This window comes from Colobus angolensis, unplaced genomic scaffold (genome assembly GCF_000951035.1).
Source record: "Colobus angolensis palliatus isolate OR3802 unplaced genomic scaffold, Cang.pa_1.0 Scaffold46, whole genome shotgun sequence".
Classification (NCBI taxonomy): domain Eukaryota; kingdom Metazoa; phylum Chordata; class Mammalia; order Primates; family Cercopithecidae; genus Colobus; species Colobus angolensis.
Window position 1 is genome coordinate 9,978,092 of NW_012118043.1, and position 15,237 is coordinate 9,993,328.

The window sequence follows — 15,237 nt, forward strand, 5'->3', positions numbered from 1 at the left end:
GGCTCACTGCAACCTCCGACCCCCTGGTTCATGCAATTCTCCTGCCTCAGACTACCAATCAACTGGGATTACAGGCGCGTGCCACCACGCCCGGCTAATTTTTGTATTTTTAGTAGAGACGGAATTTCACCATGTTGGCCAGGCTGGTCTGGATCTCCTGACCTCGTGACCCGCCTGCCTCGGCCTCCCAAAGTGCTGGGATTACAGGCGTGAGCCACCGCGCCGGGCCAACATTACACGTAGGTTTCAAATTTTATTTAGTTGGACCTGAAAGCACTGCAGAAACCTGGACAAAAGATAATGCCTGGAAAAATAAGTACACATTTTAAAATTTAATACATGAGCCAACAGCTGAGTAGATCTGAACACTCTGCAAACTATGGTTATGGATATTAAAGACAATTCCCACCGATCACAATTTTCCCAAAGAAGTCTCAGAGTTTGTGGTCAAGATGAAAAGAAAGTATCATTTATCAACCAGTGCATATTACTATCAAGTTGTGAATGGGATGCCTATTGAAGAACATCACTGACTTCACTACCACAAGAAAATAAAGTGTTTTAAAAAGAAAAGAACGAATATTATTGACAATTACCGAACAAAACTTTCTTCCTAGGTTATTTCTCCGTTTACTGTGTGACCTCGCTTCAGGCTGAGAGTTTAGACACACTGGTTTCCAGGTGCTGAAGAAATTGTTATAGATGGTTTGTCTTAAGTCTAACAAAGTAAGATTTTAAAAATGAGTACCTCCTAGCAACACTTACCCGTTTTGGGGGGACACTGAGCTGCTTTGATCCCCACCCAAAGAAGAGTTAGGAAATTCTCCTTAACCTCATTCTTTCCTAATTTCTAGGGCTTCTTACCTAATCTAACGTGTATAATTATGTTCAGGTGACTCCACGTTCATCGGTTTGACTCCGAGAGCCTTTCTACGGTTTCTACGTCCTCAGTCCTGAACAAAACTCAGCTTTCTGAGCTTCTAACGGCGAATTTAACTTGTATGTTAATATAGAAGAAAAGTTACAAAACCTATCGAAATGGTTTTTTTTTAACCAAACATATTACAACTCAAGTCAAAAGTTAACAGCCCCAGCAACTCGCGTACGAATCTGAAGCAGGTCGAGACAATTAAAGTCACAGCCCGGGACTAGAAAACGGCCGGCGGGTGGGGGGAGGGGCGAGGGCGCGTCCCGAAGATGTCCACCCGTAGCACCGCGCAGCCTGCCGCCTCCCCTCTTCTCGCGCTGGAGGTGAAAGCGCCCTTCCTCCTACCACGTCCCTACCTTCCCGACCTCGGATTACGCCACAGCTGGCAAAAGATCTTTTTCAGGAGAAAACAGACAAGTCAGCCAGCGCGCCGCACACTCGACCTCCCAGCCTCGCAGGGGCGGCCGCCCGGGCTCTCACCCCGACGCAGCCCTCCAGGGGCTGACAAGGAGGCCGCGGGGTCGCCCTCCCCGGGGCAATGCCCCGAGGGCCTCGGGGAATCCCGGTGCATAAGTTCGGACCCTCTGAGCAGCCTCCGCGCCCCCTCCGGCTCAGCTCCTAGCCTGCAGACAGCGCCCCCGGGGCTAACTCAGCGGGTAAGAGGAAGCAACGCAGCGAGTAACAGGCTGTGTGGATGGACAGCGGACTGAAGGGGAGTGGGTGTGTGTCTGCCTGCCAGCGAGGCCGTCTCACCTTCCTGCTGCCGAGCCGGGCAGCTCCAGCTCACCTGAGGAGAGCTCCAGGACGCCACCGCGGCCGCCGTGATGGCCGTAACGGCACTAGGCCTGCGCTCCGCCGCCGACGCGTAGCTCTCGGGAGAGGGGCGGGGCACGCGCGGTGGGCAGGCGGATCCGCGCGGGCAGGAAACCCACTCTCGGCCCAATCTGATAGGTTCAGTCGCCCCCTTTCCCGGTCCCTGATGCGACAGCGGTCTGTGCCGCACTGGGATTGGGCCGGCCCACATGTCAATCAAGCGCCGTGCGTGGTGTGGAGGGAGCGGAGGCTGGGCGGCGAAGCGAAGCGAGCTAGAGGGTGAGAAGCGCCGGGCCCGAGCACAACCGTTTTGGCTTTTCCCTCTGCGATTACTCTGGCTGGTTACTTTGAGCCTTCCTCCTCAGCGCCGCAGGAGAGACTCCACAGCGAGAATGACTGTGTCCTGAGTTCAGCCCCCACTGCTCTGGGAGCTTCCCCCGGTTTCTGCACTTGAAGAATGTCTTCCCAGCGAAAGGTTCTTAGGAGCGGGGAGCGACAAAGAAAAACAAAGAAAAGCAGACCTGAAAATTGGGACCTGGGAGAAATGTAAGACGTGTTTAATTTGAGGCACAGACCAAAAGAAGCTGAGGGCCCGCTAAAAGTGTCCTCGTGCTTGGGCAGCTTACTTACATTACATTCTTGGCAGTAGTGTTATGAAGAGGACCTTCGGAGCCAGGTCTGCCCATTATTAGGGCTCCAGCCACTGGCTGAGGTATCAGTAAGTTGGAAGTTGGTTCTTCCCCTCGCCAGTACCTGCCTCATTTCTTTTTTTTTTTTTTTTTTTTTGAGACGAGTTTGGCTCTGTCGCCAGGTTGAAGTGCAGTGGCGCGATCTCGGCTCACTGCAACCTCCGCCTCCGGGTTCGAGATTCTCCTGCCTCAGCCTCCCGAGTAGCTGGGACTACAGGCGTGTACCACCACGCCCAGCTAGATTTTTTTTTTTTTTTTTTGTATTTTTAGTAGAGACGGGGTTTCACCATGTTGGCCAGGATAGTCTCGATCTCTTGTCCTCGTGATCCGCCAGCCTCGGCCTCCCAAAGTGCTGGGATTACAGGCGTGAGCCACCACGCTCAGCCGCCTCATTTCTTCTTAACCATCTTTGTGGCTCAGTTTAGGGTCGCTCCTCAGGGAAGTTTGCTGAGTTAGGTACCTTCTTTGGAGCATAGGTATTTTCTCCATCCGAGCTATTGAAATGGTTTGCCTGTATCCCTACCTAGATTGTAAACTCCACTGAATCAGGAACCATGTCTGTTCAGTTTCTCCTTAGGGCCTTGTAGTAGAGTAGATGGTCAGTAAATACTGTTTAAGGCATTAATACTTATTTTAATCCTGGCCCTGGCTATAAGCCTCAAAAGTTTGCAGTTTTCTGCATTTAACTTAAAAATTATTTGATTGGTAATGCATGCATGTAGTTAGCCTGTGCTGTAATTTAGATGTTTGTCCCCCTAAACCTCCTGTTGAAACTTGATCCCCAGTGTTGGAGGTAGGGACTAATGGGCAGTGTTGGGTCATGGAGGTGGTTCCTTCATGAATAGATTAACGTCCTCCCTGGGAAGGGGGTAACTCTGTATTTCCGCGAGAGCTGGTTAAAAAGAACGTCGCACTTCCCTTCTTTTTCTTCCTCTCTGGCCATGTAATCTCTGCACACACCAGCTCTCCTTTGCCTTCTGCTGTGAGTATAAGCAGTCTTAAGCTCCCATTAGATGCAGATGCTCAGTCTTGAACTTTTCCAGACATCAGAACCATAAGCTAAATAAACCTTTTTTATTTATAAATTATCCAGCCTTGGCTATTCCTTTCTAGCAGCCCTAAAGGGACTAAGACAACCTGCCATATGTAGGATCACAAGGTCAAGCACAAATTTATCTGTCTATGCTGTACTATCCTCAGGTTGGCTGAGACAAGTAGACCATGAAACTGGGCAACAGCTACTCTATGTCTACATTCTATTATTGGCATCCAAAGTGAATATTGGCGGTGGATTTTGAGTTTATTCTAAGGGTTTAAATAGCTTTGCATGTTTTATCATGACTGGTATGGACTGAATTGCATCCCCCCAAAAAATTCATATGCTGAAGCCCTCACTCCTAATGTGACTATATAAATGTTCCTCAACTTACAAAGGGGTTATGTTCCAATAAACCCACCATAAATTGAAAATACCATAAGTTGAAAAGATCGTAAGTCAAAAATGCATTTAATGCTTCTAACCTACCAAACATCATAACTTAGTGTAGCCTACCTAAAACGTGCTCAGAATACTTACATTAGCCTTCAGTTAGGCAAAATCATCTAACAGAAAGCTTATTTTTTAATAAAGTATTATTTCATGTAATCTAAATACTGAATGAAAAACTGGATGGTTTTATGGGTACTCAAAGTACAGATTCTAGAGTGCATATGGCTTTTGCACCATCATAAAGTCAAAAAAATCTTAAGTCAGGGACCATCTCTATTTGGGGCCAGGCCTTTAGGGAGGTAATAAAAATTAAATTAGGTCATAAAGGTGGGGCCCTAATCCCATAAGATTAATGTCTTTATAGAAAGTGGCACCAGAGAGCTCTCTCCATTTGAGAACACAGCAAAACAGACATCTGCAAGCCAGTGAGAGAGCCCTCACCCAAAACTGACCATGCCGGCACCCTCTTTTGGACCTCCCAACCTAACAGAACTTTGAAAAAATAAACTTCTGTTGTGTAAGCCACCCAATCTAGTATTTTGTTATGGCAGCCCAAGCTAATACAATGGTTTTATTTGTTGATACATTTTATAAAGTTTACAGACTGAGATATTAATATTATATTCATTTTTGAAGAAACTTGTCCAGAGTTAAAACTATTGCTGCAAAATCACCCATCAAATTGTTAGCACAGCCTGGCTCAATTTTAATTCTAATTACATACTTAACATCTGATGGAGGGAGAAGGTGTGAAATCAAATACAACAGGTAAAAGACAGAAATACAGTTCTTGCCTTCATGTAGCTTACCACCACCTTAAGTGGAGAAAATTAACCCAGAAAAAAATATGCTTAAGTCATACATTCAGATTTTTTTTTTTTTTTTTTTGAGATGGAGTCTTGCTTTTTTGCCCAGGCTGGAGTACAGTGGCACCACCTCAGCTCACTGCAGCCTCCACCTCCCGGGTTCAAGCAATTCTCCTGCATCAGCCTCCCAAGTTGCTGGGAATACAGGCGCACACCACCACACCTGGCTAATTTTTTGTAATTTTAGTAGAGATGGGTTTCACAGTGTTGGTCAGGCTGGTCTCAAACTCCTGACCTCAGGTGATCCACCCACCTCAGCCTCCCAAAATGTTGGGATTACAGGCGTGAGCCACAGCACCCAGCCACTTTATCTTAATTTTCCTTCTTTAATCTTTCTCATCACTCATTCTTACCAGGAACTCTGAAAAAAAAATTTAAGAAACCTCCAAAAATATATGCAAAAGAGTCAAAGAAGAAGAATAAGGAAACAGCAATGAAAAAGGAAAGCATAGACTGGAAGGGCAGATAGGCAGAAAGGCATTTATGAAATTGCACTTAGAAGGGATGCAGTACATGTTTTCATGGGGTGGGAGCTGTCCCAGAGACTTCCTTTCACAGTCTGTCTCCCCAACTTCCAAATATAAACATGCACATGGCTGCTGCTTCCTCTCTTTCAGGGGAACTCAAACCAAAAAACAGGAATCAGCCTTGCTAATTAGTGCTGAGTGGATCAGGGACTAACCAGAATCAGGCGACAAGAAAATGTAAGTCGAAACTTATGATCAGCCCTGGCAACAGAGCTAGATCCTGTCTCTACAAAATTTTTTTTAATCAGCTGGGCATAGTGGCATGTGCCTGTAGTCCCAGCCACTCTGGAGGCTGAGGTGGGAGGATGGCTTGAGCCCAGGAATTTCAGGCTGCAATGAGCTATGATCACACCACGTCTCAAAACAAAAACAGAACTTATCTAGGGACTACAGGTGGCGCTTTGGATATGGGCAGCTAATCTGTCTACGATTAAAAACACGCAGGTGGCTTACTTTATTAATCCCAAATAAAAGAATTTGGGAACACAAGAAAGGGAAAAATGAGCCTCCATGTCAAGACCTTTCCCAGAAACCTGATAGCTTATAGTTAGAAATTGTTACAGAGAGTCCAGGTGCGGTGGCTTACGCTTGTAATCCCAGTACTTTGGGAGGCTGAAACTGGTGGATCATAAGGTCAGGAGTTCAAAACCAGCCTGGCCAAGATGGTGAAACTCCATCTCTACTAAAAATACAAAAAAAATTAGCCTGGCGTGGTGGTATGCGCCTGTAATCCCAGCTACTTGGGAGGCTGAGGCAGAATAGCTTGAACCCAAAAGGCAGAGATTGCAGTAAGCCAAGATCAAGCCATTGCACTCCAGCCTGGGCAACAGAGCAAGACTCCATCTCAAAAAAAAAAAAATGCTCAAACCAGTGTCAGAGAATGAAATGTAAACAGATATTTGTTATTAGTTTAGTAAATAACAAAAATAGATAGGTGCAAGGAGGATATTAAGCCACAGGGGAAAGGAGTTGTGTGGTCAGGTTAGTCAGGCAATTAACTAGAAAAAAGCTGTCCACATAGAGGAGCCTGCATAATAAAAAGGCATTAAACAACAGTAGAATATTGCTAGAGCAAAAGATAGCTAGAAATACAATCAATAACCAGGTTATGGAAGTCAAGCACGTTACAGTTTATTCTATAGGCAATGAGAAGCCATCATAGGGTGTTTTTGTTTTGGTTTTCAGCACTTTAAAGATGTCATTCTTGTCTTCCAGCCTCCATTGTTTCTGTGAGAAACTAGTTGTAATTCTTATCATTGTTTTCTTGTATGTCTTATGTCTTTTTCTATGAATGCTTTTAAGATTTTGTTTGTATTTGTTTATCAAAAGTTACACTGATGTTTCTAGGTGTCTTTTTCTATGAATGCTTTTAAGATTTTCATTATATTTATCAAAAGTTACACTGTGATGTTTCATTACACTGTGATGTTTGTTTTGGTTTTCTGTTTATCCTGCTTGGGGTTCATTTCATTCTCTAGATCTGTGGGTTGCTGTTTTCTCATTTTCTTTCTTTCTTTTTTAATTCTTTTTTTTTTGAGACGGAGTCTCGCACTGACGCCCAGGCTGCAGTGCAGTGGCCGGATCTCAGCTCACTGCAAGCTCCACCTCCCGGGTTTACGCCATTCTCCTGCCTCAGCCTCCTGAGTAGCTGGGACTACAGGCGCCTGCCACCTCGCCCGGCTAGTTTTTTTGTATCTTTTAGTAGAGACGGGGTTTCACCGTGTTAGCCAGGATGGTCTCCATCTCCTGACCTCGTGATCCACCCGTGTCAGCCTCCCATGGGCGGGAGCTTGAGCCCCTGGGATTACAGGCTTGAGCTACTGCGCCTGGCCCTTTTTTAATTCTTCTATCAAATTTGGAAGACTTTTATCCAGTATTTCTTCAAATATTTTTTTTTCTATCCCATTCTGTTTCTCTTCTTCTTCTGGGACTACAATTAAACTCATGCTAGACTTCTCAGTACTAAGGTACAGGTACTAAGGTACAGGTCATTTAGGCTCTGTTCATTCTTTTTCCAAATCTTTTTCTGTGTTTCAGTTTGCATAATTTCTACTGAGAGCCACTGTCTAGTAATCCCTAAATGTTGACATTTTCCCAAAGCACAGTACCCTGCTGATGGCTGTAGTTTCCTTTGGGGAAGGTTTAGAGATATTTTAGGAAATCAGAAATTAGATGGTATTACTACAGAGAGGATTTAGTATTGAGTTTTCATTGACTGAAAAAGCAAAAAGGGAACACTGAGGTCACCCAGAGGTGATAGCTGCAGGGAGCAGCTATCAATGTTAGATCTAATGAGAAGGGGGAATCAAGGTGGACTATGAGGTCTCAGAAACTCTAGACAAATGACCTGGCTGAGTATTGCTCAGACCCCCGAGAGGATGCTGTCTGGCTGATCCTTCTACTTTGGGGAAGGATATGATGAGACTAGTTGTGGGTGGGGAGGATGTCAAAAGAAGCTCAAGGCTGAAATCAGTTGCTGCTGCTGGGGCAAAGGGCTCTTGCTTGTTGCTAGGATAACAGTGACAGAAACTGCAAACAAATGGAAAGGAGGAAGTCCCTTCCTGCCTTCTGCCTTCCAGACTCCCTCTAATGCCCTTTATTGATGGAACCTAGTGAGACACCAGCTGGCATAAAAAATGTAGTTTGCAGGGTTTGAGCCATAGCATTACAGAGGAAAGTGTAGAAGGGGGAATGTGGACCTGAGACAATAGTTTAATAACCAGCACCATATCATTTATTTGTGCTAAATTGGTAAGAATGGCCAAAATTAGACTTAATGCCATCATATATCCTTTTACAGACTTTTAGACCTTTTTGAAAAGAATGTCAGGATACCATGTCAATTTTCTGCTATACTGTGATTACTGTTGGTGCCTTTTTCAGGAGTAAGGAGTACCTTTACTGCAGTTCACACATACATTAGCCACAAAATCATAAACAAGGGCAGCCTTGGAAGAGATCTACATAACTGAGGATAAGCAGACCCTACCCCAACATTAAGTCTCCGAACATCGGGGACAAAATGGCATGGACTAGGTGGGACTGGTGAGAATCCACACTTCTCCCTATTTCTGTTTCCTATGTATCACCTAATGTGGCCATAATAAGGGGAAGACCAATTTCCTGTTCTAACTTTGGACAACCACCCATTGTCATTAAAAAGCCACTTCTTTTCCCTTGTTTCCTCTTTTCCTGCCTCAACTCAGACTCCCTTACCCAGCCCTATGACTTCTAGTTTTCTAATGCAAGCAGATGACAAAACAGGGTTTGGTGTTCAACATTTCACCTTATAGTGTATTTTTCACAAATGAAGGAGTTTTGTTGAACATTAACATTTCTAATTTCTGAACTTCAGTTCCATCTGAAAGGAGTCATTTCTTTGAGTCTTTTATTATTTAGTAATAGCAGTTAACATTCTCCTTCTACTGCAATTCACCTGGAAAGACACCGATAAATACCAATAAAGATACCAGATTCATAACGTATTTTATATATTTAATATTTGTATTTGAATATATTAGACTAGAATAAATTTTCTGCATTTGTATATATATTACATAGCACTCTGTCAATTATATAACACAAAAGACATTCATAGGTAAACATTAAAATGGCAGTATACGTATTAATAATTGAACATTAAGGAGATAATCATAATCAGGTATTCATTTAATGGGAGAGTCTAGTATTTCCTGGTAGTCCTGCCTTCTTAAATTCCTCCAGTAAAGTTTATAGCCAGCAAGGACAAAAACACTAATCATAATGATTACCCCTCCAAAAACATCATAGATACTAGGAAATATGTGCAGCACGAGAAGCTGCAAGACCATAGCTACCACAATCTCCAAATGTTGTACTGTGCTAACCAAAGCTGGATGGAATTTGTCCAAGGCATAATAAACTCCTAAGAAGGCTGCAGTAGAACAGACACATATAGCAATGAGGTAACTCCAGGTTTCTCCATCTAATGGGATGATGGGTTCTTGAAGAATGAACATAGTAGATATTCCCCAAATTGTCCCTGTCCAACCAAAGGTAAACAGTGCAGTCCACATGCTGATCTTCTCCTTGATGGATCTATATACTATCATTGAAAGAGCGGTGGTCAGTCCAGCCATCACAGTCATGGTGTACCCAAAGGCTTCTTTCCAGGCATTTAACAAAGAATTATCTTCATCAACAATGTTGGGGATCATGACAAGACAAACACCTAAGATGCTGCAAACAACTGTAGCCATGTCAACATAAGCCATTTTCTCATCTACGAGTAAAAAAGCCAAAATGGCACTGAAGACTGTAGTTGTGGCTCTCCACATAGTGGTCCCATTGCTGGGAGGGACTATTGAAAATGATGTATAAGCACAAGTGATAGAAATGACATTGCATACACCATAAAAAAAGAGTCGTAATCTGTATCCACTGGGTCCAAAGGGGGCCTCCTGATAGTAACACACAACTAACACAGATAAGACCTGCAAAACAGAACGGATAAAAATCAGTTCTAGAGATGGAACTTTAGACCGGTCAGAAACAAGCCTAGTGATAAGAGCTACACATCCATGAGCCAAAGCAGATCCAAACAGCACTATCCACATTTTTCGGGACTGAAAAATGTTTTTTTCTGCAAAGCTCTGGAATTGTCCAATCTCATTGATCATTGGGTCTTCTGTTGGTTGAGGTAGGGTATCCGTGGTTCCAAAGAAAGTTCTTCCTTTTTTTTTCATTTCACTCAGCAGACCTTTCTTTGGATTTTCTTCCATAAAATTTCCATAGTCTTCATTGATTTCTTCATATCCATCATCCCCAGGCTGGGGATAATGAGAAGTATATTTCACCATCACTGTGTTGGGATGTATTTTCACCCGTTTTTTAACTGGATATTTTTTGGAGGGCGAAGTATCCATTTCTTCAGATAATCAATTCTATTTAAAGAAAAAAAAATGACAAATAGACATTCATTTCATTGAAAATTTAATTCCTATTATAATCATATGCACCAATTCAATGATAGAAAGTAGAGGCTGTAACAGTAGTCCAGAAAAAAAAAAAAAAAAAAAAGAGATGATCTGGCAATATGCCTTATCAGATTATGGTACCTACTGGAATTGTTTACCCTTTTTTCACTCTCATCTGAAGTCTGTCCCCATTTCTCTTTGCTTACTTGTTTCATTCAGCTCTATTTTCTAGCTTTATACTACAAATGGATTTTTCCATCTTTTCTACCTGTTTCTCTACCTATCCAACAAGCAAAATACAGAAAGATAAATAATAACTTAGGTCAAACCTTTCCTTCTCATTGGGTCCATTTGTCTGTTATAAATTATAAGTCCAAAGTATTTTGTATAATCAATTCTGTATAATACCAGAATTCACCTTATAAATTATAGTGATTTTTAAATATTTATTCTGGACGCCCCATAAGTTTTGAGATATAAAAATACACTGAAATTAGAACATAAATAACATGAATTTAGTAACACTCACGCATTGTTGGTAGAAAGGTTAAATTGTACAACCTCGCTCATGAGCAACTGGGCCATATGTATTAAGATTTTAACTACCCTCTACTCAGCAATACCACTTTTAAGATTTTATGCTAAAGAGATGATCACAATATGCTTTTTATATTCTGAATAAAAAAAGGGGGGGAATAATAATACATATTTATATCTGCTTACATAACAAATTATATAAAGATACCAAGAAAACTAATAGTGGTTCAGGTGACAGGAGGAACACAAATGGAAGAAAACCTTTTTGTTATATATTTTTTTACATTTTTATTTTTGAATTGTGATATTATCCAAAAAAATTAGAATTAAAATGTTTATCTGTTACTTAAGAAAAAGAATATACCAAAAAATGTGGCAAAAATATACATACAGGAGAGTTCATTGTAGCTTACTATCATGAATGTTCATACAATGGAATACTATGCTATCTATCTATTAAAAATGACAATGTAGGCACAGTGGCTCATGCCTGTAGTCCCAGCACTTTGGGAGGCTGAGGCTGGCGGATCACTTGAGGCCAGGAGTTTGAGAGGAGTTGGCCAGCCTGGCCAAGATGGTGAAACGCCATCTCTACTAAAATACAAAATTTAGCCAGGCCTGGTGGTATGTGTCTGTAATCCCAGCTACTCAGGAGACTGAGGCATGAGAATCACATGAATCCAGGAAGCAGAGGTTGCAGTGAGCCAAGATTGTGCTACTGCACTCCAGCCTGGGTGACAGAGACTCTGTCTCAAAAAAGAAAAAAAAAAACACGATGTCCACTATATAATGTCAAGTGGGGAAAAAAAAAGTTGAACTTACTGTAAGAGTTAAATAAAATAATGCACATAAACAATCTGCCACAGTGCTGGCATATAGTAAACTCTCAATAAATGTTAGCAATAAATTTGGCTTCCTTTTACCTGTAACAACTTTATGAAACACTGGGTATCTTCTACAATATTATTATTTCTTTTAGACCTTTATTTTTTCACTTGGTTCTTTCTTTCCTTTCAGCAATTTCCTATTTCTTTCCCAATGATTCCTCTCCTCCCACTTAAAAAACAAAAAAGAGGCCAAGCACTCTGGCTCATGCCTGTAATCCGAGCATTTTGGGAGGCCGAGGTAGGCGGATCGCCTGAGGTCAGGAGTTCGAGACCTGCCTGGCCAACATGGTAAAACCCCGTCTCTACTAGAAATACAAAAACTAGCTGGGTGTGCTGGCGCGCACCTGTAATCCCAGGTACTCAGGAGGCTGAGGTAGGATAATTGCCTGAACCCAGGAGACGGAGGTTGCAGTGAGCCGAGATTGTGCCACTGCACTCCAGCGTCAGCAACAGAGCAAGACTCCATCTCAAAAAAAAGAAAAAGAAAGAAAATCTTTTTTTTCTTCCTCGTGACTCCCCGATTTCTTGCCAAAAACTCATCAGTTCCAAGATCTTAAACAATGGCCCAGAAATAAAATCTCATTTTGTTCTTTGACACCATCTAGGGAGCCAACTGTTGTATTCCTATTTACTCCTTTCTTTTTGAAAAGGCACCACCTTCAGCTGGAAGAAGTCATGAAAAAAGTATCACCTGTGCCTCCAAACCCTTCTGTTTCCTAGCCTGGATGTCCCATTTGCAGTCCTTCTTCCTGCACACCACTATCAGGCTAATCTGATTGTTCTTTATTTCCAACTTTTGCCAGGACATGTCAAATCATAGCTTCAGCTTCAATAATCCCAAATTGAATAGTCTTGTTCTCCCAAATAGATTTTTTTCCTAATGTCCTCATTTATGTTTGTGATACCACAATTTCTCCAGTTCCCCAAGCTAGAGATTAGGGAATACTCTGAATTATCTTTTCTGCCATCTTACTTGCATTTGGTCACTAATCTTAGTGTTTTTGTCTTTGAAATATTCCTCAGTTTTTCCCTTTCTCCTCCAATTCTATGTAACTTTTATAATTGTGGTTTCGGTTATTGGGAATTCCTATCTAGAATATTGCAACAGCATCCTAACTAGCCTCCCTTGAATCCCAGTCCTTCTCTAAAATTTATCTATATTATCCCACTGTCACATTGATCTGCCTTTAAAAGACTCAAAACAAAACAAAAAAAACAACTTTTCTCAAGCTTTCCCCATTCAAGAACCTACAGTGATTTACTAATCTCTACCTTATCAAATCTCAGCTACTCTGCCAGGCTCTCAATACCCTGGCTAATCTAGCTCCTATCAGTACTTAGCTCTTCAACATGCATACTTTGCTCTGAGCAGTCAGTCCAGTGTCTTCCCCGTCCTTATTCTCCATATGTACCCTAAGCTTTTATTCTCACTAGTTTCCCTTCTGCTCCAACTTGTAAACACTGTTCATCTCCCTTTGCGACGGAGTCTCACTCTTCACCCAGGCTGGAGTGCAGTAGTGCGATCTCGGCTCACTGCAAGCTCCACCTCCCGGGTTCATGCCATTCTCCTGCCTTAGCCTCCCCAGCCAACACTGTTCATCTTTAAAGGCCCAGTACAAATTCTATCTTTTAGAAACAAGCCTGGCCAGGCACAGTGGCTCAAGCCTGTAATCCCAGCACTTTGGGAGGCCGAGACGGGCGGATCACAAGGTCAGGAGATCAAGACCATCCTGGCTAACACGGTGAAACCCCGTCTCTACTAAAAAAAAAATACAAAAAGCTAGCCGGGCGAGGTGGCGGGCGCCTGTAGTCCCAGCTACTCGGGAGGCTGAGGCAGGAGAATGGCATCAACCCGGGAGGTGGAGCTTGCAGTGAGCTGAGATCCGGCCACTGCACTCCAGCCCGGGCGACAGAGCGAGACTCCGTCTCAAAAAAAAAAAAAAAAAGAAAAGAAACAAGCCTTTCCTGACCTCTAGCCACTTGTATGTTTTTCTTCCTTGTTTAAACATCTGCAGTAGTACTTCTAACCTAGTATTTTGTAATCTAATAATTTTGTGATCTAGCTGTGTCAACTCAGTGGAATTTTGTTTCTAGTCAACTGTGCCCAAATTTGATATGTCAAATAATAATTATTTTGAGACAGGGTCTCACTGTGTTGCCCAGGCTGGAGTGCAATGGTGTGATCACTGCTCACTGCAGCTTCAACCTCCAGGGCTCAAGCAATCCTCCCACCTCAGCCTCAGCTGAGACACTTGCACACCATCCCTCCTGGCTATTTTTTACACTTTCTATAGAGACAGGGTTTTGCCATGTTGCCCACGATGATCTCAAACTCCTGGGTTCAAGCAGTAAGCACACCTCGGCCTCTCAAAATGCTGGAATTACAGGCGTGAGCTACCACGCCCCGCGGCATTATTATTTTTTAATTCAACAACTTTGTGTGTTGTATTATTGGACACAAATACAAAGTTATATCATGCTTTCAAGATATTCTTTTACTAATTCTCAGAACAATGTAAGGCATAAATATTTGTGCACACTTGTGCCTACTTGTGTGATCCTGAGTTTAATAGAAGAAAGGATAGAAACTAGCCTGGCTTATACATTTTTTAAAATATTATTTGGCTCATTTTCCCTAAAAACATCAAGAAAGGAATTGCCACATGCCTAATTCAAAAGTTATGCTTAGTGGTAAGGATATATATATACATCAACTTTTAAGAGGTTTAAAAAAAAAACTTCTCCCATTGTAACAGCTTATAGTTCACCACATACTACTAAAACAACCCATAAACCATGAGTGCATTATCAGGAGTGATAGGAAGTGTGAGTCAACCAATGTGAAATTTACCTTGTAGGCAGTTGACATTCCGCGGTGTATGGCAACTGGTCATGAGCAGAACGAAGAATTTAGAAGGATCCAATCTCTCAATATGCTGGCACAAACTGTGTCACTTGGGTCCATCAATATCATTTTCCAGCACTTTTGGGAGGCTGAGGCGGGCAGATCACTTGAGGTCAGGGGTTTGAGACCAGCCTAACCAACATGGTGAAACCTCATCTCTACCAAAAATACAGAAAATTAGCTGGGGTGTGGTGCCACATGCCTGTAGTCCCAGCTACTTGGGAGGCTGAGACACCAGATTAACTTGAACCCAGGAGGCAGAGGTTGCAGTGAGCCAAGATCGCACCACTGCACTTCAGCCTGGGAGAGACAGTGAGAACTTGTGTCAAAAATAAAAAATAAAAATAAATAAAAGCACAGGATTTAAAGTAAAAAAAAAAAGTTGGGTTCAACTTTACCCCTTATTAATCATGACTTTGGGTACATGATTTTGTTTTCATAAACTTTAGTTTCTACATGTATAAAAGATAATAATACTTATTACCTATGAGTATTACAAAGTATAATGATAAAATATATGTAAATTAAATGGCATAACTTGTGTATTTAGCACACAATAAAAATTAGGTACTATAATACATAATTTTTTTTAGGTTCAGGGAGTACATGTGCAGATTCGTTACACACACACACACACACAC

General features: G+C 42.2%; 2 protein-coding genes and 1 long non-coding RNA gene across 9 annotated transcripts in view; 1 reads left to right on the forward strand and 2 right to left on the reverse strand.

Annotated features, from left to right (window-relative positions):
- Window positions 1-1,827, reverse strand: part of NCK1 (NCK adaptor protein 1) — a 118,122-nt gene extending 116,295 nt beyond the window's left edge. Inside the window, exon 1 of one of the 3 annotated variants that reach the window (XM_011958157.1) lies at window positions 1,716-1,827. The gene's annotated coding sequence lies outside the window, so the exon portion shown is untranslated. Of the gene's footprint in view, window positions 1-1,681 lie in introns of all 3 variants that reach the window. The other 2 variants (XM_011958159.1, XM_011958160.1) reach the window with 2 other exon arrangements.
- Window positions 1,828-1,971: 144 nt separating this feature from the next.
- Window positions 1,972-15,237, forward strand: part of LOC105523357 — a 19,871-nt gene continuing 6,605 nt past the window's right edge. The window contains exons 1-2 of the long non-coding RNA XR_001003591.1: window positions 1,972-2,287; window positions 5,403-5,489. This is a non-coding gene — a long non-coding RNA (uncharacterized LOC105523357). The remainder of the gene's footprint in view (window positions 2,288-5,402; window positions 5,490-15,237) is intronic.
- Window positions 8,787-15,237, reverse strand: part of SLC35G2 (solute carrier family 35, member G2) — a 40,798-nt gene continuing 34,347 nt past the window's right edge. For 4 of the 5 annotated variants that reach the window (XM_011958163.1, XM_011958164.1, XM_011958162.1 and 1 more), the window contains exon 2: window positions 8,787-10,234. In XM_011958163.1, the coding sequence (XP_011813553.1) occupies window positions 8,978-10,216 (1,239 nt within the window). In that variant the 5' untranslated portion in view covers window positions 10,217-10,234 and the 3' untranslated portion in view covers window positions 8,787-8,977. The remainder of the gene's footprint in view (window positions 10,235-15,237) is intronic. The other variant, XM_011958166.1, reaches the window with a different exon arrangement.